Source organism: Diprion similis, chromosome 14 (assembly GCF_021155765.1).
Source record: "Diprion similis isolate iyDipSimi1 chromosome 14, iyDipSimi1.1, whole genome shotgun sequence".
Taxonomy (NCBI): Eukaryota; Metazoa; Arthropoda; class Insecta; order Hymenoptera; family Diprionidae; genus Diprion; species Diprion similis.
Window position 1 is genome coordinate 14,117,046 of NC_060118.1, and position 23,803 is coordinate 14,140,848.

The window sequence follows — 23,803 nt, forward strand, 5'->3', positions numbered from 1 at the left end:
AATTAATTTAAATTAATTCATGCATCAAACTTGGCTTTTTTTATTTCAAATTGATTTTTTTTTTCTTCAGATAAATTTATTCAATTCAACTCGATTCATTTCAATTCACAAATTTCAATTTTTTTTCCCGATAATTATCGACGATTCACTCTAATTCAAGCGAGTTTCAAAAAAATTCAATTCATTCTTTACATTTTTATATAATATAAATACTTAATATTTATTGCGTGTTCATTCAAATACATTTTTTCAAATCAACCTATTTTTCAATTTCAATTCAAGTTTTTCTCTTTCTAAACAGGCAATCCTGGCACGAATCCAAAGTAATTCAAATCAATTTGACCTAATTTCCCGTAAGTCAATTACTCCGTAGTTAATGCTCATTATTTCAGTTAATTTTTAATAATACAGTAGCATCTCATTAATTTAATTATTTTGCATATATTTAGTTAATTTTCATTAATTCGGGTGAATTAGAATTGATTTTCAAGCCTATTGACACATCAATTCAGCGAGTTATCCCCCCCCCCCCCCTTTCACCATTTTTTCCTTCTTCACAGTGTCACAACATTTTCATTTAAAAAATGAGCACAGCTCTTCGCAGTCCGAACCTTTGCGAGCCTCTTTCGCAGGTAGTCTCGTAAACCCGGAGTGGCTTTCTATTCTGGGAAATGCGGAAAGCAGAGTGAATAAATACCTACCGATGCGACCAAACTACCCGAATACGAGAATACGAAAAATCATTTTCCAACGGTGTATGGAAGCATTGGCGTAAGCCACGTTGAAAAGTATAATCGTCAAACTCTCTCTGCCCGAAACTCACTATCAGTTGACACATATCAGATTCTCGGGCGTATCCGCAGCTCGGGATAATTTCTCCTACAAGTTTCGGTACACTCGTACAGTTGAATTTTAGAAAAGGATACTCCGAAATATTCCTAGCCAGCTCGACGATGGTGACCTTAGACTCGTTCGTCGTCGACACCTGCGATTAGAACAATATTACACGTTGCAAGAGTAAACTTTACGCGCGTAAGCAAGAGACGGTAAATTATGACGGGGGACGACTCGAAGGGAGAAATGAACTCGATGGCATTGCGAAGGAGAAGACGTGTAGAATATGTAAGACGATTGTTGGGAGCGGAAGTGAGAAAACTGGGGTGCCGGCAGATCCTTGCACCGCGAGTAGAATTGGGTAGGTTATAAGGAAGCAGGCATAGAGCCGAGGCTAGAGCTGAAGAGCATGCGGTCGGCACGTGCTACGGGATTCGAGTATACCGGGGGCTGCCCTCCGCATGGCAGTCCCCGGGACCGGACCGGGACCGGGACCGGGACGCGGGCGTCCTTCGACAAAATTCTCGGGGTTCTCAACCGTGGGGGCTGCCAAGGGCTGCCGGTCGTATAACGGACCAACCAAGCAGCGCTAGACCCCCTGCCGAGAGATGGTCGCCGGGACGGGACCCCGGGTCTTCGGGTGTCAAAGTCTGCGGAGGAACTCGGCCCCCCCGTCCTCCGGGGACCCGTGAATATAACAATGAGTCCGACCGGGCCGATCCACGTCGAGGTTGTAGATCCAATATGATCGATAAGCTGACAATCGATAGGTATATACACGGTATGCGTATACGTACGTGCCTATATATTTGTATGTATGCACGTGTATATATAGATATATAAGTATGTACGTATATATATATATATATATATATATATATATGCGTAGCCGTCCGTGCAGACTCTGTTATCTTGGGGCGGAATCGTCATCGGAGGTTGTATTATGAAAAGGCGACGCCAAAAGTTTTGGGTTCTACTAGACGGTACGAGGTAACGGTATCCTGTGCGGACCTTTGCTGCTTATCAGTTATAGATATTCCATGCCGATTGTTTCACCATCCTGCCTTACTCGCAAACTGCGTCTCAAAACTCGGTAAACAATGCTCGTCCTGCAAAAATTACACATATATATGGTTTTTGCTGCTTCTGATTTTTATAACTAACCAACGACGTGTCGTACAGAAATTTCATAGATATATTTTTGTAGAGAATTGATCACTCTACAATAAAGGTCTCCTGTCATTCTTCGATAAATCTACTCTTTCAAAAGTTATTTAAGGTAAAAAATTGCCCCCCTATAACTTTTGAAAGAGTAGATTCACCAAAAAATGACAGCATACCTTTTTTGTAGAGCGTCCAATTCCCTACAAAAATATGTCTGTCAATTTTCTGTACGGCACGTCGTTGGCTAGTTATAAAAATCGGATGGAGCAAAAACCACTTTTCCCGTATTATTCTTATGGAAAATAGAAAATTGCAATGCGGAGAATCTTAATATTAATGTTAAAAACTCAAATTTTTACAGGCTTACTTTTATACCCAAACAAAACTTTTAAGCCTGTTTCCGCGGAAAAAAATTAATTTTTTTTATTTCTAATCACCCTAATATGTATTTATGTAATTGTATGTATGAATTTCCAGCGGGAAAGTGTGTTACGCGAATTTTCTCATTCAACATTTTTCTTGTGGGATTATTATTATACCGATGTCGTAAGTCATAGTACCGGCACTTCGGTAAAGTTGTGCGAAAGTTTCCAGTATAGCCGAGGTTCGAGTATTCGAAGACTCAAGATTCTCGATTTCGACAAATGCATTTCGAGTTGCATCACCGCAGCAGCGGTGCAATACTTATAACGCGGCGGTGATTGTATTATTAGCAGAGACATCACGCCGGGAATACAATTAGCAATAAATTAGCATAGACAGCGTCGTTCGACATTAAAGTCTCGCATGGTGTGGGTAATGAATGCCTGAGCCTGACAATAGTTTTATCGACCACAAATTAATATAACGTTACGACTGGTGTGCCTGGGCAAAATATCACGCTACATATAGTTTATATCGTGGAAAGAGAAACAAAGTCCGGCTGCGAGCTCGCAGGTCGCGTATCTACGTGCAGCGTGCATTCGCGAGTCAAGGAACGCCGCGGTCCACGCCGGGCGATATTTTGAGTCAAGAGAGGATTTGTTGGAACAAGTGACAGAAATATTTTGCTGCCTCTCGGCACATAAACTCGCACATTGTCCAGCCGGGGAAGATTAGGTAGGTGCAGCGGTAAGTATATAATAGGTGGAGCAGGGAGGAACCAATGGATTGGTGCTGGCTCGGGGCAAAAAGGTATAATCGTCGAATGTGAATTATTTTAGTATCAATAACGAACCGGTGGATGGAAATTCTCGTGCTATTTCGATTGCCCTTTCATAAAACGTCATTATGATGAACTGTAGAGGTTTCTGCAAAGTTCCATCGACTCGTAAAAGCGTCCCATAACTCGCTCGGCGTTATGGCTTACGCCCTATACTCTCGTATACGTACGCACTCTTGTACTCGTCTCGTACTCTTATAGACGTCGCTTCGGCTCGTCGCGCCTCGCATCTCTTCTTCTTTCTCTCTCTCTCTCTCTCTCTCTCTCTCTCTCTCTCTGTTTTCTTTCTTTTCTCGCTTCTCTTTGTATCTTCCTCTCTCTCGCTCTGGCACTCGCAGCGTTGTCTGCACGTACGTCTGAGCTACACATTGAAATACTCACAGCCTTCTTCTCCTTTTCCTCCTCCTCCTCCTCCCCCTCCTCCTTCTTCTTCCTCGTCTTCTTCTTCCACACATCCTCGTACATTGCGCGAACTACAAAGTAGAAATGCCTACCTACGTCGCTCCGTTTCTGTCGCTGTATGAGTAAATATGCATGGACTCCCAACACCATCTCAGCCCGGTACATGGATAGACTTTTATTGGCTCGGGGCTATGTTATTAGACGTTATTATTATATTCGCGTATGGATAGAGGAATGTACATTGTACAGGGTGTCTTAGTTAAATTGAAACTGGCCATTATCTTCTCAACTGGTCGATACTAAACGATTGGAAGATTTGCTCAAGATTATATATACTTTTTATCCAAGATTCTTTGTATCTAGTAAGATACGAATATCCATCAGCTCAAGAAGACTCGACTTTAATTTAAAACCGAGTAATTTTTGCATCCAGCCGGCAGCAGCTTTCTTATTTGATAAAACTTGGTCGCCCAGTGACATCGAATCTGTTCCGGCTATAGTAAAACATTTGCTATTGACGAGGCACCCACACAGTTTTGTGAACATTGGCAAAAACTTGAATGACCCTTCGGAAGCCAGCAATCAAAGTAACGACGCCATGTGATGGAACGATCCCGTTTTCGCCAAGCGCCACATTTTGCATGTACGGTATAACTTCGTTTGTGAATAAATGCCTGCTAGAATATAAGAGGCTTGGAAAAGGCGTTTTAGGGTTATGATATGCGATTCGATTGTCACACGGCACACGAATAAAAAGCTTGACGAGCTCGAGGAGCCGATGACTAACTCAATTTGTCGCATTATTGGTATCGGCTAATATGCGACGAAGGGGTTCTGCCCACCGGAGGTGGTATGCATTACCGACAGAATCCGTATAACTGTTTCTCGTTTGATATTACCGGATGACCGAGTCGTCCAAGTCTCGCTGTATATGTGGTGCGAAAAATAAGTATCAAAACTCTGGCAGTTTTACGCGGATACCTACTCTCGCCGAGGCTGCTGCCAGATGCACGGGAATGCAGTTCGCACGCGAGTCAAGCATCTCGACTACGTACGCGACCGGTGGACGATCTTCTCTCCTTTGTTTTTGTTTTGTTTTTTTATTTATTTTTTGGATCGAAACTTTCAACCATTTTCATTTTCATTCCAACGATTTTGGAAACGATACCGCATCTATAGGCGAGGCACTCGTCGACAGGTCGACGCGATCGTAAGGTGGTTCCTTTTTAAAACCGATACCCCGACAGCGTTGTTAATTAATAATATGTCATATCCAGGCAACGGTCACGCGCCGCGTACTTGGATGGTTTCGTACGAATGATACTCACGCGGTTCCTCAAGACGACGGGGTGTTTATTTCCACCGGAAGTAAGAGCGATACGCTTTATCCCCCTCGGAGACGAGTAAAGCTTCGCCCACACGTGCTAAGGAGACCGCGCACGCGGTGGCAAAGCGTTTTCGTTCACTCTGGGTTTTCGTGGCGGGCGCCCTGCAACTTCGGACTATTGATGTGAGAAATGCCTTACGAGTAAGTCCCTTATACCGTACCACACAGCCCAAGGCTCGTACAAAGAGCGTAGCTTTATATACCGACAAGACCCTAAGACGGCCGTAAGTCTGTGGCGAGAAGCCCCAACTGTGCGATATCTTATTTCTATCTCGTTTACGCTTATATATCGATACCCGACGGCCTCCCTCCCGCGCCGCTACGCCGACCTCCGTCTTACGCTACACGGGCTATTAGAGGCTGAAGCAACTCCCACGATTCGGCAAACCGATAAGCCCCTTTCAATTTGTTACGAAATCTATAGCACGGCGACGCGATTATGGTGCGGAAGCTCTCGAATTATCCAAGATTTCCAACCGCAGCGTTGTTCTTCGCTGAGCGGGGATGATTTTCGATCCTCCCCCCTCCTCCAAGAGTTCCTCAAGCATTTATTCGCATAAATTGAGGCCTCACAGCTACAACAGGTGAAACACACAATCGTGTCCGTACAGCGCGGCGTTGGTGTGGGTGAACGTTAAATGGTACGAGGGCGTCTCGCGGCATAGCAGGTGCAGATCGGTACGGTTAACGTTCGGCACAAAATCTGGCTCGGTTGCGGTTCGGCTCTGCAGGCTCAAGCTCAAAGGGTCCCGCGAACACGCCGCTGTCACACTCAGGCAGACCGGCCCTCGGCGCGGGGGAGGAGGTGTCGCGTCGTGCCTCCGCTTTCGCGGGAAAGGGTTCAAGAGTCAGCATGTGTGCGAGACGTGAGGCGTGAGGCGTGAGGCGAAAGGGAGCGAGAAAGGTGCACCACCGGCAAAGCGCACCGCCGTGTTTCACACAGGATTTACGCGCCCGCCGTTTATTATTGTTATACGGGACTGTAAATAAGACCATTAACCGTAATATGGTTGACAATCAATCCACTTTGAAGAGAGGAAAAAGAACTTGAGAGAGACTCGTACCGCCAGAAATATTCTCTCACTGGGTAAGGAGCCTCCGCAATACGCCGAGAGAAAGTCGCCAGGACCCGCAAGCTCGATTATCATCGGGCGCATCGTCGTGCGATATGCACTTATTTTGAGCTCGATGGAATGTCGAAAATATTTTGACATCGCCTTGTACGTCCCAGCAATGGCGTGGCGTCCTCGCCCGCAGCGGGCGCTCGCATACACGCGGGCGAGTTCCTAAAAATGTGCCAGATTGCACGCTCGGACGCTTGGTCCGAGTAATAAAAATTAAACCGGCATAATGAAGGTCCATTGTGTCACGGCAAGCGTCGAAGCGTAATTGAAAATTCGACTCACTCGATGACCGGATGGAATATAATCAAAAATGCCAACTCAACGAAATGAGCTTCGCGTTCCTCGAGTTTTAGCCAACAAGAAAGTAACGTCGTGGAGTTGCTCACTTGCGTATTCCTGACCGAGTGTTTTTCTAGTTTTTGCGCAAATAAAAATACGCGCTACGTCAAAGTTTTCGTTTACTCGCGGTGATTCGGCGGCCGAACGAAATCCGATACATCTATATAGTTGCCGATTTGAGAAACGGTGAATACTAGGTACAGTTTGGCAGTTATACGTCAATAATTCAATTTCAACCGCTCTTCGTTCCAACTTCTAACAATGAGTCACTCGAGGATCTAGGCGGGATGACGTCAGAGTGTCCAGCACTGTGCTAGACGCCACGCGTCTTTGGCACTGTGACGTCACTCTCCCGGTGGCCCTACCTGCAGCTCTCATCGCCGCCCTCCTTTCTCGGCTTCCCTCCGTGTGTGTATCTTTCGAGAGTAGCGTTCCAACATCGGCGAGAGTACATTCCAGAATTCGGTCAACGCCGTCGACCACCTCGTTGGGCCATTCTTACACAATTAGTCGTTTCTGACTAAGGAAGCACGATTCTCCCGACCCCGTCGGACCTAGGCGACGACCTCCCGTTGCGAGGAAACACTCTTCCTTCCACAGAGCCTTTAGAAAATAAGGCGCATCTTTTCCTGGCAATCCTCTCCAAGTCGAGTATTTTTCATTCTCTCATTCTTTGTACGAATACGGTATGTAGACACTACGAATCGGATGCCCTCGCCTGTCTCTCATTTCGGATCAGAAGCTACGATACCCACTGCGGGGAACGTAAATAGGTATTCCTCGCAATTCTCGCAATTCTCGCAAACGAGCTTACGTTTCCTCATTACGGATTTCGAGCCTATAAAAATTAGACGCGATCAGCAGCGCGGGACACAGTGCGCCTTATTCGATCGCTATCGCTACCTGGAGCTCGTAGAGGCTGGATGTTGTAATCGCGGCGACGACGACTTAAAGTGCCTTGGCCTTGGGAAGGTGGTAGATAAAAAGAGCCGTAGCTGCGGCGAGCCTGACCTAGCTTAACAAGGGACAGTCGAACGTTACACTCTGTCGTCGGTGAGGAACTGGCATTGTAAAGCTGGAGACGCCGAGTGGGTGGCAATAAAGAAAGTTGAACGAATCCACATCCCTCACGCAGAGCTCTCCTCTAATCTCTGCAGGCAAGGAGTCAGGGGCGTACGTCAAGGGCCACGCCTGGCGTGCGGCGGAAGGATTGCTCGCTGTTATAAGTATCCTCTGGCACTGCAGTGGGTGACAATAAAATATTTTTTTCAAATGAATAAATAAAAAATTGTGGTAAAAAAAAGGTAAGAAAACGGCAATATTATCCGCCAAGGATAATAAATAGTTTTGGACGGGCGACGGACGGATGGATATGCGCGTGACCGTTGGTTGAGGTTACGTCGTCCATAAATCAGTTGACAGTCATGCGAGACGACGGCGACGAATACGACGAGGCGTTGTCCACTCCGGCAACGAATCGTAAATCGTAAATTATAAAACTCGCGGAATATTCAAACCATCGGTATACGTACATATTTATATGTCGCAATGTATGTGTGTGTAGCATGCGCGTGTAACAAGGCTACTCGAGTATCTGCAGACGACACGAATACATTCCGCGTATCGATATCAGCGTGTATGTAGCTATTTTTATATGTATGTATAGATATATTTGTATATATATGTATACACACACACACACACACACACACGCGCGCGTGAAACCCTGCAGGCATGCCTGTTGGATAGAAACACGTATACGCTGGCGATCGTGTCACGGCTGCAGATATAGTTTCCCTAACAAACAGTTCTAAAGTCCATACCGATTATTTGTTTAGCTTGCCGATAAATGTATGCACATCTTATGCTTAATATCGGGCCTGCCTTTCGTATCAGCTGCAAATGAGCTACTCTATCTTTTCCCTCTCGATTATTTCGGATCTCATTCATGTCCCGATTGATATAATCAATCTCGCGTCAAGCCTACAGTTGCCGATGTAAAACTTGGGAATCGTCGACTTTGGATTATACTTTTCTGTCATAAATTCATTGCGACATCGTACCTACATGATCTTGGGCTGCGAATTAAACCGAACAAACAGTTTTCAAAAGAAAATCGATGCTCGTGACAGCTAATTTTTATTTTCTGCTGAAATTGTTGAAGGTTTGAAATTTGACGTAGAATTTCAGGAAATATAAGGAATGGATCGTTCGACTGGGAAGCAGCGCGCCTCGCAACGCGACGGACTCAAATTTTTTGTAATTTCTATTTTTTATTCTTTGTCTCACCGTTCCGCATGGAAAAGGTGAGGGGAGGGGGGAGGGCGAAAGGTCCATCTGCAGCAATAAGGTATGCGGTAGGCATTAAAAGATGGTGCGATTTTGAATCCCGAAACGCCGAACCGCCCCATCTTGTCACGCTCCGTGCGCAATACAACCGCGAATTTCCCTGAAACCGTCAAACATTATACGGAATTATACGGAGAGTCGAGAGTATAGATTTGGCCAAGGTATTCGTGTAGGTATAATTAAATTAATCTGCCGGTAGGTCAGCGAGCGAGCGATGAGCGCGGACTCGGCGGAGATTCGGTCGCGGCTGCTGAGGTTATACCCACATACTCGCGTTTATACGTGGGTGTAGGGAAGAGTGATGATCCGTGTATCCAGTGTATCCCTGTTTTATTTTTAAAAATTTATTATAAAATTGCTCTCTCATTCGTTCAGGTAGCGAAGAAGGCACCGCCGGCTACCGTTTCTGCTGCTGCCTGATCCAAGTAGTTGTCTGCATTCTCGCAACACGCGATAGTCCCTCGAACACGCTAACTATAAATCTCACCAGGCGACCAAATTATTCCCAACTAATCACACGTCTACATTCACCGATATAAATTATTATAATTTCAACCCCCAAACAATAAGAACGCGATGAGAATTTTGTTGTCGATTCCACTACTAGGTCAATTATCTGTAACCCCAGACATCCCTTTTCTCGGAAATCAACTTAATTAAATATATCTGCGGATTCGCGGAGGAAATACGTGTACACACGTACAACCGTACGGCTCAAATTTTTTATTCACTCTCGACTCTTCCCTCTTCATTCTCAGAGTCTCATTATCGTTCTTCCCAGGTATAACGGACGTCTTTGGTCCAATAAATTTATCGACAAACGATCGTGTCGTTTCGCCCGTTGCAATTTTTCAAATCGCGACGTGTGGCTGCAATGTCGTCACGAATATTATACACGGTATAATAAGTGTCGAACGAAGACGGCGTTCTGTTTGACAATTTTTTAATACCTTTTCCCTTCGGGGCCGAGGGTTGATCTTACGAAGGGCTCGGCTTTCGTGTCTAATTTTAACGTCACTGTCTCGACTCTCTTCGCCCCTGCGTTACACCGTAGAGACCGAATTCTCCATCAACTCTGGCTTCTCAAGTTCGTGGTTCTAAAGTCGAGAAGCTGAAAAATGCTTCGCACCGAATATAATAACCTGGTGAGCTTTGGCGTGTATTTTTTCCGTCTCCGTGGCGATTGCTGGGAATTTATAGAAACGCTACGGACGTTCCGATGTGGAATTCGAGCCTAGTGACGTATGTAATAGTCTTATCGAAATCGGGAACTAGGAGCTTAACGAACTTTGAATCACTGCGCTGTCTAATTTTTCTTCCATTTCAAACACACGGCGATTTGACTTGTTATCTCTTCATATCAGGTACCGCGGTCTGGAGAGGAAAAAAAACAAAATGCCACTCGAACTGTTTCAGTGTCTCCAGATTGAATTCTCGCACGAAAAATACGCATAATATTTCACGTACGATGTTTTTAGGAAGCAACAATATAACGTATACCAAGTGGGTTTGCTCTTCGTTATTGGTTGGTGAACGGGCCGTGAAACGGCGGCGATCGAGTTGTCGTGTTGTTGCCGATAGGGAGTAAGTGAGTAAGTAAGTAAGCAGTACGCAGTAAGCAGCAAGTAATAGTTCCCCTCTCGCAATACGCACGCGGATCGGGAGGCGCCCTCGGAGGTGCCTGATGCGGCCGAGGAGGAAAGTGCAAGATGGATATAGACGCTGCTTGGCGGAGCGAAGGAGCGAGTGTAGCCGGCTTAGATCTGTGACGTGTTTAGGCGTCGTCGTGGGGAGGCTGCGGGAGATCTTCGAACACGTGTGCAACTCGAAAAGTTTTTAAGTGTCGCGTACGCACCAGGCACGCGTCCTCGAGAACCAACACGCTTGCAGCAAACTCTTCTTGTACCTATAACTCAGCTTCTCAAGGTCAAGGTCTGCAGCCTTTCAAGCGCAGCTGTACTTTTTACGTAGGTATACCGTACACCAGCGTAGGTGGATCCCTACACGCCGAACCTACGAATGCTCCTGCAGTCTACTCCGTCTCCGTCTCCGTCTCCGTCTCCGTCTCCGTCCGCAACGTACTCTTCAATCTCTGACGAATACAGCAGCGAAAACCCGGGCTTCGGCTTGAATTCTGGGCCCTTTCGCCGACGATCTGAACATTTTTTTTCTTTCTTTTTTAACAAAACTTCGAATCTCGTCCAATATTTTCTACATTCGGTGCGTTCTTTTCATTGAAATACGAGTCAAGTGACCGGCGATTCGAATCTTTGAGGCGTGCTCGCACGCACCGCATCATATGGACCGTACCGAAATTCATAACGGTTTTGCTTGGTTTTAAAAAAATCTGAAATCTCTGATTCCCAAATTCCCTTCGTAATGTCAACACTGACTCAGGCTTACGCACATACAGCAACATACTTGCCTAATACTTGCATAGAATGTTAATTGACGACAAATGATACCCTGTACCTTAAATACGCACCACGGGCATGTGTTTATTCTTAACCAACCGCGGTACCTGGGTAACACTGGTATCGTGACGAGTTGACTAAATTCATGTCGTCGAGTCGAGAGAGTCATGATTTATATACATATACTTACGTCTAAAAGCTGGAATATTTTTTTCGAATCAAACGGCTGCATTTTTAGTGCGCGTATGTAAACTACTAAAACTCGCGCAATACACTGTTGTAAATGCAGGACCTGACGAGTCCTTGGCTGCACGGTACGGACAATCTACCTCGATCCTTTTCCTCGTCAGCCTTTTCAGTGGCATCTATAGATGGTTTTGTTTATTCTTTTTCGGAAGAAAAATAGAGAAAAAAGAAAGGAAATCTTACTCCGGTAGTGAGTGTTTGCTTCGGATATCAGCCTGACGACTGCTTCATTTTAAGTGTTTCGGGGTAATTTTTGTGCTTATCGTCAAGCGAGACGCATTCTGGGAAAAAGCGATACGCTAAATGCCATCCCTGTCGCGTTTCGCCTCGACATTCATCCCCTCAGAATTCTTCTAGTCAGAGAGAAATTACCTGGGTGGCATTTCTAATCTGGCTACTAAACGTGCCTAGGAATTTTAGATCAAAGTACAAACAGTTTTCGATGTTTACACCGGCAGGTCGAACGATTCAGTAGGTACCTACGTACCTATTGTAATATCACCTTCGTCTTCTTATTCGATTATTGAGTTTCTCTCAGAAGAGCAGTATTGAAAGTAAATATGGGCGCAATAATCATACTTGTACCTATCTTTATTCAGCCAAGTAGGTTGGACCAAATTTTCAGCCCCCCCCCCCCCCTCCCCCGCGTCCTTGCATTTCAATATTTACAAAGGTATAGGTACTAGTAGGCAAAGCTTCGATTATTGTTCCAAGGAATTTCGCGGAAGAAAGGTCTTGGGTCTCTTTTGGCCAGGTCTGGTCATGGTCATATGGTCACCAGATGGGCTCTGAGCGGCAACTCCCAAGGTCCCGACGGTCACTACCGCCACCCCCTGTTTCTGAATTTCCAGGCATTTTTTAGTATAAGGATTTGACGAGGCGGGGCGCAGCAGTGATTCGTCCATAAATCCTCGATTGTACCTAAGTAAAATCGGGCTCGTTGTCGTTTGAATTCGAATCAGAAATCTATGTAGGTACGAAGGTGGGAAGGAAGTGTCGAGGATTCTAAAGTCAATTTGTAATGTTTCTTCTCACGTTAATAATCGTCCGCGTACATCCTCAACAATTTATCCAACACGAATCAGGCTTGACTAATTCCACGAGTCGAGTCGTCCGTCTCCGTCCCTCGAAACATCCATTACCTCGACGATCAGCACTGCGAGCGTGTGGGTGCGAGCGCGCGCGACCCTGTGCGCAGTGTATCACGTGCTCTGCCTTCCCATTGGCCGGATGGTTTTTGGCAGAGAAACGAGGTTCTTATTTTAAATGTTTCATTGTCGTTGACTGCCTAGGTGTGCGTCGGTTGGTACTAAATCTCGTATATAGCGTTGAGATAGCTTTTACTATAAAATATCATCGCAAAATATATACGCAGGTCATAGGAGCGTAAACATTATACACGGCGTGTTTGTATTGCTAAATCTGAGATCGCTCTCGGTCAATTCATTTATCGAAATATATGCAAGATATTTCAACAAATTGCAAACGAATTTGTCATACCATTAACATCACGGGTATCTATGCTCGAAGCATCGATAATCCGAGAAAGTTGATTCTTCGAACGCAGCCTGCAATGCATTATACATCGGTTCCATACTCACAGAAAATTCATGATTTATGCGGAGTGATATACAGAGATAAGGAAATACGCCGAAGAGGAAAACAGACATTGAAAACGGGGACGGCAAGTCGATGTTTTGCCCTAATGGACATTCTCTGCATACCCAAAATCCCGAGACACACTCATCGCTAAAATAAACAAGTCCCAATCTCGATTTACCCGATAAGACTTAAAGGCCCCACGGTGGTAGGCGGAAACCGCCCCTTCGGTTATAGGTGAATCATTCAGTGGTAAATTTCCGAGACAAAAAAAAAAAAAAAAAAAAAAAAAAAAAAAAAAAAAAAAAAAAAACAAAGACAAGGAATTTGTAAAAATCTTACTTTGCCAAAATTAAGTCACGCATGGATGCATTTACATTTGGACATTCTCTAAAAAAAAAAAAAAAAAATTACGAAGAATTACCGTATTTCGACCGATTCTACGCAACCCGAATAGAAAACTCCTAAATAGAGAGCTATTTGAATTTCAAGACATTGTTTGTATGAGCCTTGGTTGCGGACATTCATCGCCAACTTGTACAAGGTATAACCGCATGGACTAGATAAATTTAATTGAGCTGTAAATACGCTTATCGACACCCTGCACACACTGCTACATATTTAGTCACGCATATACTTACGAAAAAATACGTGTGACAATACTTTGACAACAATACTGTGTAGGCTACAGCCTTCGAGACTTGACGAAAGGGCAAACGGAACTGCCCAATGACGGACGGAACCTCCGTGGTTGTACGTACGCGCATTTATAATACCTATTTTCATAAACACATTGACTCATCGAGAGTTTCAAAATAATCGCTCCGTATTCAAAAGGAATCTTGACTCATTATCGGCTGATGTTAAAACGGAGACATCTGGATACATCGATCAAGTCACACGAAGGGCTAAACTGAGGTGTATTGCTAATAGGGACGTGCTAATCGCAATTATTGTCGAAATTTCAATCGGCAAGGCAACCCATAGAGAGCAATCGAATTAACATCGCCGCGAGGAAGGCTGCGAGCAGATCATTCACCTTCACTGCAATACCTTCATCGCGGTAATTTTTTCTCCTGCACAAACGCGATGCCAACCATTCGTTACATAGATTCGTAAAGTTCAAGTATATTGTAGAATAGCTCGCGTACAGAGTGCCACGCTGGTACCATGATCTATCCCAATTTAGTCCCCGTCTCTGGCACTGGGGCTCTGGGCTCTGTAAACTAGCTGTGGTAGCGGAGTTTTCGAAAGATCGAATCGAGAGGAGGAGGAGGATGTAGCACAGAAGCGTTGGAAACACTTTTCTAAAAGTGTTTGACCACTGCAGGACAGCTGGCTGTCATTAAAACCCCATTAGCAGGAAACTACTTCTTACCGAGTCAAGCGAGAAAACGATACAGGTACATACACGGTGGGCTCATTATACGCGTTTCCGCATCGGCGGACCATCGAGTTCCAATTCTCTGCATTTGTGCAGCTACCTGATTATATAAAACTTTGGCATGTATACCGTTCACTTCTGCTGGTCCAGGGTTCGTTCTCTTTCTCGATGTTGGATCGTAATTGAACATTGTAGCTAAACCAGTTTTGCCTCTGTAACTTCGTATTATGTGGTAAGCAATTCATTAAGTTTTGACCACATTACTCCGCATGAAACAATTAAGGATAACAATCATACATACTGCATATACATATATACATTTATTACATAACATATTTAATTATTATATATTACATTAACGATCAGTGAAGTTGACCACCAAATGGAAGCATGTAACGCAGTGAAGACACATGAATTTCTGCGCAAATATTGGACACAATAAGAAATATTGTCCCTGGCTCTCTCGAGGATGAAAATAACTACCGCGGACTGTGTTGAGTGAGGATTTTTTGAGTGGGGGTGGCTTTGTAGGCACAGATCAAAACGGGCGGGTCATTAATAAAGTCTGGCAGTGCCAGCAGCCATCGCTTGTCGCTCAATCCTGTGGCTTGATTTAGTTTGTACAGTAGATACCCGGAGCAGTTATAGAGACGCCGAGGAGCCACAATTTATAAATATAATAGGCATTTGCAATTTTCTCTCCGGTTGCCGAGCCACGTGTGTTTTTTTCTCATTCTTACTATTTTTTTTTCTTATTTTGTCCCTGTTCAAAAACTGCGTGTCGCACAAAAGTCGAAGAAGAATAACTTGACAGAGAGTAATTTGACCAAAGATTTGACTAATTAGTGAATTAATTACCTATAGATTGCGGCTGAAGGACCAATTTGCCATTTAGTCATTTAAAGCAAACTTGAAAGGAATAAGAGAAAGATGACGAGGACTGCATACCGCTGCATATAGTCTCCCGGATTGCCACTGTGATTAATATTAGTGTGACCCTGCCGCGTGATACTTGCGCTTAAAATCCCCCCTACTAAGTTAAAGCCGAGCGACCGAGCGGGCGCGCGAGCAAGAGAAGGAGCCGAGGCACTTCTTCGTAAGTTGCATAACCGTTGTAGATTTCATAAAAATAATTTCCGTCCGTTGTGAGCCAGCGCCATATAATACTGCCTCGATCCGAAATCTGGCAAACACGTGACGTTGCTTTCTGCTTTTGTCTCTCGTCTTTTTCCTGTTTCTTGCCCCCTTCAAACCCTGCCCCACCCCGCTGTCGCACTCTCGCTCTCCTTCTCCCTCTCTCTATCTATCTATCTCCCTCTTTCTCTCTCTCTTTCTCCTTCTTTTGCTCCCTCAGCCGCCGCAGTCCCCTTCTATCTCGCCCGCTTTTGTGTCCTGCATAATGTGATTTTGCAACGCCGGACACGATACTTAAATTTCCTTACTTTTCCACGCTATACTATCGGTGAACAGATTAGCTCTAGTTAAAATCGTTTTTTGCTACTTGAAAATCTGGCTCGCACGTGCGGGTCAAAATTCGTTCGTCTTATCTTGAACATCTTCAGTGTCGTCCAATACAGGTCTATACGTCACCTCGTTCAAGTTAGCTTAAAGTACTCGCATGATTTTTATATTATACCTATGTTTTCCGTAGTGATATCTGTTATGATAAATGTTAGAATTCCTTCCCTCTTCACCGCATTATATTAATATTTTGTCGTCGCTAGAGGTGTCAACTAAATAATCGATGCACTTGTATTCCGTAGTATATGTGAATGATTGTTTGATTCTTACGATAACGATGTAGCTGAAGTAGGAAAATAACGCGCCGACGTGGCGGATATCGGGGTATCAACGATGCATTAACGCTCGCTAGTCGCTCTATAAGTAATGCGCGCCCGCGCATGCGTAAGATGCGTACGGGAGATACTTAATTCTCGTGCCTCCAAGTTTGAAACCGTCGGTGTGTTCGTATAAATCAAATGTCTCTTGTCAGATGCGATCAATAATGGATTCAATAGTAACTACCTGCCTGTATACGAAGTTTATCCGAGAATCTTAATCGTTTGACCCGCCTAAACGATTTCAATTTGAACCAGTTATTGTCTCAGGGTCTCGGCCGGTATACCGGAATGAAGCCATGAGGGGCATCGGGTCCACGTGGGAACTCTGCGGGGGTTCCACGTCGTTTTATGTAGATTCTCCTTACCCCTTAAACATGCTCACAGCATTCTGTGTACCTATCTTATACTATACACGCATGTACTATATAGGTATACGATTATTTAGTCAGCGTCCGTGTGAGATTGCTGTGATACTTGCTCATCGTAGAAATTATTATTCCCTACTTGTCAAGTTCATCGAGCAACTTGATGATATACTCGGTGAGCGCGTCATAAGAATCGTCATGTGCTTGAAGGAAAAAAATTCAAGGCCACCTTTCAACCCCGGTATCGCCGGACGATCTCTCCAATGTCGTGTCAGTTCGTGTCAGTATTTCACTTATCCGATTCTTCCGTGCTGCGGGAGGCAGATTCACAGCCCCGGACGCTTATCCCCTGGCCCAGTTAGAGAGTAATCTATATACGCTGCATAATCCGGCGAGGACAAGTGTCCACATCGTCTCCGTTGACCGAAAATTAAATTTATTACACGATACCTGCTTCGAATCGACAGAGCGGCGTGCCTTGTGTTCACACGCATTGACCCGCTCGGCTTTGGTACGAAGCCAAGCACTTTATCCACTTCCAAGAGGCTCGTGTCCACCACTGTCCAGGACCGAGAGGACGTTGTTCGTACGATCGTGTTGTGGGCGTCGTTCGCATAACTCACGTACATCCTCGAACAATATCGTTGTGTAATAATATTAATACGAGTGATGATACATCGTGACGATGGTAATCATTCGAATAACAATGTGATCGCCATGATACGATTTCAAAAGCTTCTTGGAAATTACTTAGTACATAATCAACAATATTTTCCAGTACTGTGCAAGTTGAACATCCCGTGTGTATATATGTGGCATGTCCGTACAGATACATCGTGGTGATCGCCTTAGGGCGATTTTCAAGATTTGGTAAATGGTGTGAATCGAAGAAAAACCCTCCTATCGAGAAGAGGGCGCGCGGGAGGCAAGGCGGGAGGGGAGAGGGATCAGGGAGGGCTTCACTTCCGTCCGAGACTTAAGAGTCGTAGGTGCACACGGATGCGTTCCTCCTCAAGATGGGGTGCGATGACAAATTACGGGCGTCAGTCTCGTACATGTTCGCAGCTGTGAATTTCGGGCAATTCCACTACAGCGTTGTGGGTTGCAATAAACCTGGTAGCCGGTTAGCTTAGGGGGAATACGAACCGCGGAGTTTAATTTTAGGATTTAATTTCAGCCAGTTACGATTTTTCCCCCTGAGTTTCTCTTTTTACAAATAAGTTGACAGAAAATGTTGCCAGAGACTTTGTTGAACGGGTGTAGATTCTTCTAGCTAGACATTTGTCTTTCAGTCTCATCGAATTTCTTCCAGTTGGACAATCGGTGACGTTGAACTTTGATTTGAATAAGGGGATGAAAACAGGCAGGTGCAGAATATTAGTTATTCAGCGTAGCTGATAGTTCGGACGAACTTTCGACTTTTTTACGCAACATTATCATCAATAGCCGTTCGGTAATTAATACCTGAATGGGTGAAAGTTTCCTTCAGTTTTATTCTAAAACCTACATCGCTTGCCTTTTTTGTGAAGCCCGCACGACACCGCCAGCCTCCCAAACCAGCATGACGATTCCTCGAAGCTCGACGCAAACATTGAATTGGAGTTACAAGAAGAGTCTCGGATCTCTTTATCGTCTTTTTGGTCGGAATAATATGAAGCAATGTAGAGACCGTGGTTGAATTATTTGTCACTGCTCGTCGTACCCGAAATCGGGATCGTTTCAGGTCGGGCAAACGTAAAAAATGTTTTCCGCCACCGCCTGACAGACGGTTCTATTTTGAATTCTTGTCAACGCAACGATCGTCGCCTCCGAGTGCATCGAAGCACGCCCGAGTACGAGGTAGGTACATGCTCGAAACCTGCTGCACCGGGCTGCCTGGTGATTATATGTATTTCGACGACGCGCGGCGCTCGATGCCGGATTGAATTAATTGTTCGTATAATACGACCGGCATTGTGGTACTTCTTATTTTGGTCGCCCCCCTCTGAGAGGTCTGGACGCGGCGTGTTCCTCCTCTTCTCTCTCAGCCCTACCAGAGCCACGCTCTCTGCGGACACCCACAGGCCGTGGAGGTGCGCGCCCGAGAACGACACCCGTACGCGAGACTTACAGGCATAGGCGTAGACCTACCTAGAGATCTTTGCCTAGTATCGAAAGCTTGAGCATTACCTACATTCTTCTGCACGTATGGCCGACACGATGATGATAATTGGTTCGCGATAATTTGGGGTGGAACTGTTTTGGTAACCGTACCTAAACTGAATGTGTCAATTGAAATTACTTTATGATCCGACAGTCAGCCTGCCGGGGTTACATCAAATGTCGTATAAAAATCTAGTTGCATTGGTCTGCTTTCGTTTGAACCACGTGCCTCCTAGTTATTTGACTATAATTTTTATAGTTAAGCATCTTGTTAAAACGTAACGATTCGTACCAAACACCTCCTGACCTACCCCTAACGAACACCCTCAAGACAACAAAGTCGATGACTTGAACGGTATCGAATACTGACTCAAAGAAATGCGGCAGGTCACCTTTGACATTGAATAGCAAACTCTGTTAAAAACGATCATCACGGGTGATAAATCAATGTTATACAAATGCACATCGTGTATGCCAAGGTATCGAGTTTTTACACTACGTTTATATCGACTTACGTGCCGTAGGGAAAAAAAGGCAATAGTAGAGATCGTTCCGTGAGATTATGTAAGATGGTTCAGGAAAGCGACCATATCTCGCTGCACACGGATGCCTAATACGCTCCGGTCGTTTTGGGAATGACAAATAGATATAGATAGACTCTTTCTCGCTCTCCGCGACTACTTTCGGTGGAAGCGGTAGTGAGAAAGAAAGAGAGAGAGCGAGGGAGTGGGCGAGGGAGGGGGGGGGGGGATCTCCCTGACTCGGGGGTGCGATGAATAAATCAATAGAGAGAAAAATAGGCATAAGGGCAACACGGACTTAACATAAACCACCCACCAACCAGGTAGAAATGTCACCGTGTGCAAACAAGTGGGTGCGGTCGGGTCCTACCTATCCTCACAGCAAAGAAAAGATCAGAAAAAAACGAAGAAAGAATAACAACAAAAATAATAGTGGCTATATCTGATGGTAATGATAATGACAATGACAATGACGAGGACGACGATGATGATATTTATAATAATATTTATAAATATATAGTCTTCTGTTAGACCGGCGTAGATGCAGTACAGAGATGATGATTGAGAACTTGGTCTTTTGTGGGTGTTAATTTTTCCTCACTGTGAGGCTAAACGCAAAATGTTATACAGAGCTTCGAAATGACTCTGCATTAATGTGTTTCGTAAAACAGTCGGGATTTGCTCTCCGCGTGAAAACATCCTACATAATACCGACGGGGTAGACGGGGTTTGATGTCATTCTTCCCTAGGCGTTTCCCGAACGAATTATACCCGCAGCCCTGTGTCATGTTGTAGACTAAATTCTTGACCTCCGCATTTAGGTGCCGAGTCGCGTCGTAAGGCGAAGGTTAAGGAATTCGGGATGAAATGGACCTGTTGCATGTTTGAATAGGATTCCATCTTTTCGTATTTCTCCGAGGTACACCGCGAAGATGTCGGATAGGTCAATATTGTCACACGTGCTTCGGTCAAGACGCCGACACAGAGTGCAGGAGACCTTACATCCAATGCGACTTCCATTTTGGATTCAGTTATTGATATACATATATACCTACGATATACACACACACACACGCACACGTACAAATGTATGTACGCGTGTATGTACACTTACGGAGATATATTGTGCGAGTAGATGAATGCATGGCAGGTAAATGCTCGAGTAGCCCGCCGGGTCACACACACATACACGCGCACACACACACACACACACACACACAAATGCCGTGTAATACGAATATCAGGTTCGTTTTCAACCTGGTGTATTTTTCAAACTGAAAAGTCAACAACGGCGCTAGTAACGTAATATTCTACTTAATCGTTTCGTCATATTTTCCATTATACTTCTTACTCAGCCAAAATCAAATCCCTGATACCACATTGCACAGCCGTCTATAAGAGTAATTAACACTTGCCAGTTAATTGACAGCGTTGGCGTAAACATGCCTACTTCTTTTTAAACGATTCCAAGCAAACATCTTCGGCATTGCAGCAGCTCGCAGGTTTAATTCGAGGCTCGATCCACGTAGCTGCATGGTATCGGGCGTTACGTCACGGCAACATTCACAGATATTTGCAATAACTATACGAGCCTCGTGCAATATCGACGATGCGTTGCTATTTTTACGTATATAAACCACGCGTCCCGCAGCAGCTACCGTGACGCTTTTCTTTCACTATACATAATGCAGTTACGTGAATAACAAGAAATAGTCATGAACAACTAAACGTACGCGGACGGGAACAACGCCGCGACAGGATGTTCGTATCGGCTAATTGTAATATTCGTTTTGCCGGCAAGCTCGACGTATATACGGTAAATATCTATGCAGAGAATCGTAACAAGTTGGGGGTAATCAACACCTGACATCCGTGGGAATGACACAGATAGGTGTACCCAGTGTGTGTGTGTGCGTGTGCTTGTGTTCGTATGAGTGTGAATTTCGCTATCAGGAATTTACCGTTTTTCCTACCTTTACCAATGCTCGCAGCGTTAGTACTGAAATAGGAACCGCCTTTCGGCGAGCCGATGTAGTTTTTCCGGTGAAAATACAACTTTCGGTTGGTTACAATCAGAGGTATAAGTTTCTTAGATATTACCAGATATCGTTTCAATTAGTTTGTACAGCTCACTGCGTCGATCGACGCTTGGCAGATCACACGCATACGCGTAGGTGATATTGAACTGATGACTAACCGAACCGTAGGGTATAAAAGTCGTCCCGTTAACTGGACATTATACTTTCCCAATCGACGATGCGATAGGCTATCAGTTTCAGCTGTTGTGTCCTTCTGTTTGGATTTTTCTTTCTTTCTTTTTTCTTTTTTGTACCCTGGAGTGATAAAATAGTTGAAAAAACCACCTTCGCCTGTTTCAGTCGCATCAAGAAGAGGACCTCTCGGATCCTGACCTCCAGGATGAAGAAAGTGGCGAGGAACTGCCACAGCAGCCCCTCCAAGGAAACGATCACTCGTCGTCAGCGACAACGCCGATTTCAAACAGCACGCCAACTCCACTAACGCACCTCAATAGCCTAATGAACTCGCATCACCCACATTTCCTCGCCAAGCTAAAAATGGACGTGAGTATTTCACCCGAAAGTATATCATCTTCAAACCCGAGCTACTCAGACGAAAGGGTATCTCTTTTGATGAGCGAGAGATCAACAAATTCCCGTGGTACGATCAATCAAATTAACACATCATTGTCGCGACAACAGCAGCAGCACCAGCAACACCAGCAGCACCAGCAGCAGCAACAGGGAGACATGGACGCCCTCTCAAACAAGAGCGGACTGGAGGCTCTGCAGGCCGCGATGGGCAGCGGCGGTTTCAATTTACCATTTTCATTTCCACCCCCGGCTGCGTTCCTCGCACCTCCGCACCACTCCCAGAGCCAGAACTTCGCCACGGGTGGTACAAACAACGCGATCACCTCGTCCGCGAGCTCCCACTCGAGCGAATCGTCCCAAGGAAGCGGACGAAACGGCGGCGAGTCGCGGTGCCGCACGGAAGACGGACACCCTCAAAACAATATTGGAACGAATCATCAGCAGCAGACCAGTTGGAGCTTCGAGGAGCAGTTCAAACAGGTGCGTCAGGCAAGTACCTGTTTCGTTTGTTTTCCATTTCCTTGCTTTCATTCCGTTTCGTCAACTCCCGGTGGAATCGAAACGAACCAAAAAGTTGGACGTCCGACTTGCTCCGAGGTTGGTTTTTTGTTTTTTTTTTTTAAATTTTTTTTATTTTTTTCTCTCCGAGCGGCGGAGATCACGAAGGAGATGAGACGCGACCGGCGAGAACGCCGTTACAGCGGGGGGTGGAGGGATATTTTCGGCAGCTGGAATTAGTGCGAGGGTGGGTCGTTAAATCGGAACCTTCTTATTGCTAGTTTTAATTAATGCCATATACCGACGCGGTAGGGTAATTATTATATTTTTATGCGAGGGCGACATAATTACCGCTGCCCGACTCTTTTCCGTTCCGTTTCTCCGCAGGTATAATACATAAACATAGGCATAAGAGACACCCCGATGCCGGAGACGACGCGGGCCGAACCATGTCTTGTTAAACGTTTTTGCCCGGCTATTCGCGCGGCGGCCGGCGACCGGCGAACACGCATACGTCTCCCGGGTGTACGCGAAGCTCGAGCGTGGGGGATGGCAAAAGTTTTTGGTTTTTGCGCAGGGGGTGTGGTGTTGGATTACCATTTAGATTGTTCGCGAACGGAGGTACACTCGCTTCGTAGGCCCGGCTCCAATCGGGACGAATATCCGATGTATGAGTGTGTAGGCGAGCACGGTTATTTGCCTTGCGTACGTACAGCTGCATACTCGGGCCGCGACCTACGCACGCGGTGCGGTGTATGCGCGTCTACGTATAGGAGAACGATGAGTCCAACCATGCGGGCTTGATTTCTTGCCGTACGAGCTGGTTGAGAGGCTGCCTTTTCTCTCCTCTCTTGCCGCGATCCATCGCCCTGGTCTTTCTCTCTCTCTCTCTCTCTCTCTCTCTCTCTTTCTCTTTCTCTCACTCCATTTCTCTTTCTTCCTCCCGCGCCCTCTCATCACGGGCCAAAACTAAAATTATCCACGTAGAGACGCGGCGGAGGTGCGGAGCACTTCTCTCTCGCCCTTGTACAGTATACCCTGCACCTATGGTTTACCGTAACAGTCAAGACGAGACTAAAGATCAGCTCTAAATAAAGCAAAAGAGTCGGGTGAAAATGAAAAGCTCCGCCCATTCGCGGGTTCTTGTCTCTCGGAGATCGCATCGATCATCGTCGCGGAGGGAGGCGTTCTTCGTCTTTATAATCTTTCTTCTTCAGGGTGGCAGCGAGCGGCAATATCGCTGCGGGCAACCCTTTGATCCATGCGATACGTTCAATGGCCCGTCGACGAGAGATTTTTCTATAACGTGTACCTACTTTTATTACACTACCGTGTTGGTGTGTTTCTGCACAACGTTACGCACGCTACGCGGGCGCAACCC

At 45.4% G+C, this 23,803-nt stretch overlaps 1 protein-coding gene across 5 annotated transcripts in view; it reads left to right on the top strand.

Moving 5' to 3' along the window:
* Positions 1-23,803, top strand: part of LOC124414607 (AT-rich interactive domain-containing protein 3C) — an 85,859-nt gene that overhangs the window by 11,446 nt on the left and 50,610 nt on the right. For 3 of the 5 annotated variants that reach the window (XM_046895593.1, XM_046895595.1, XM_046895594.1), the window contains exon 2: positions 21,691-22,413. In XM_046895593.1, the coding sequence (XP_046751549.1) occupies positions 21,691-22,413 (723 nt within the window). The remainder of the gene's footprint in view (positions 1-21,690; positions 22,414-23,803) is intronic. The other 2 variants (XM_046895596.1, XM_046895597.1) reach the window with 2 other exon arrangements.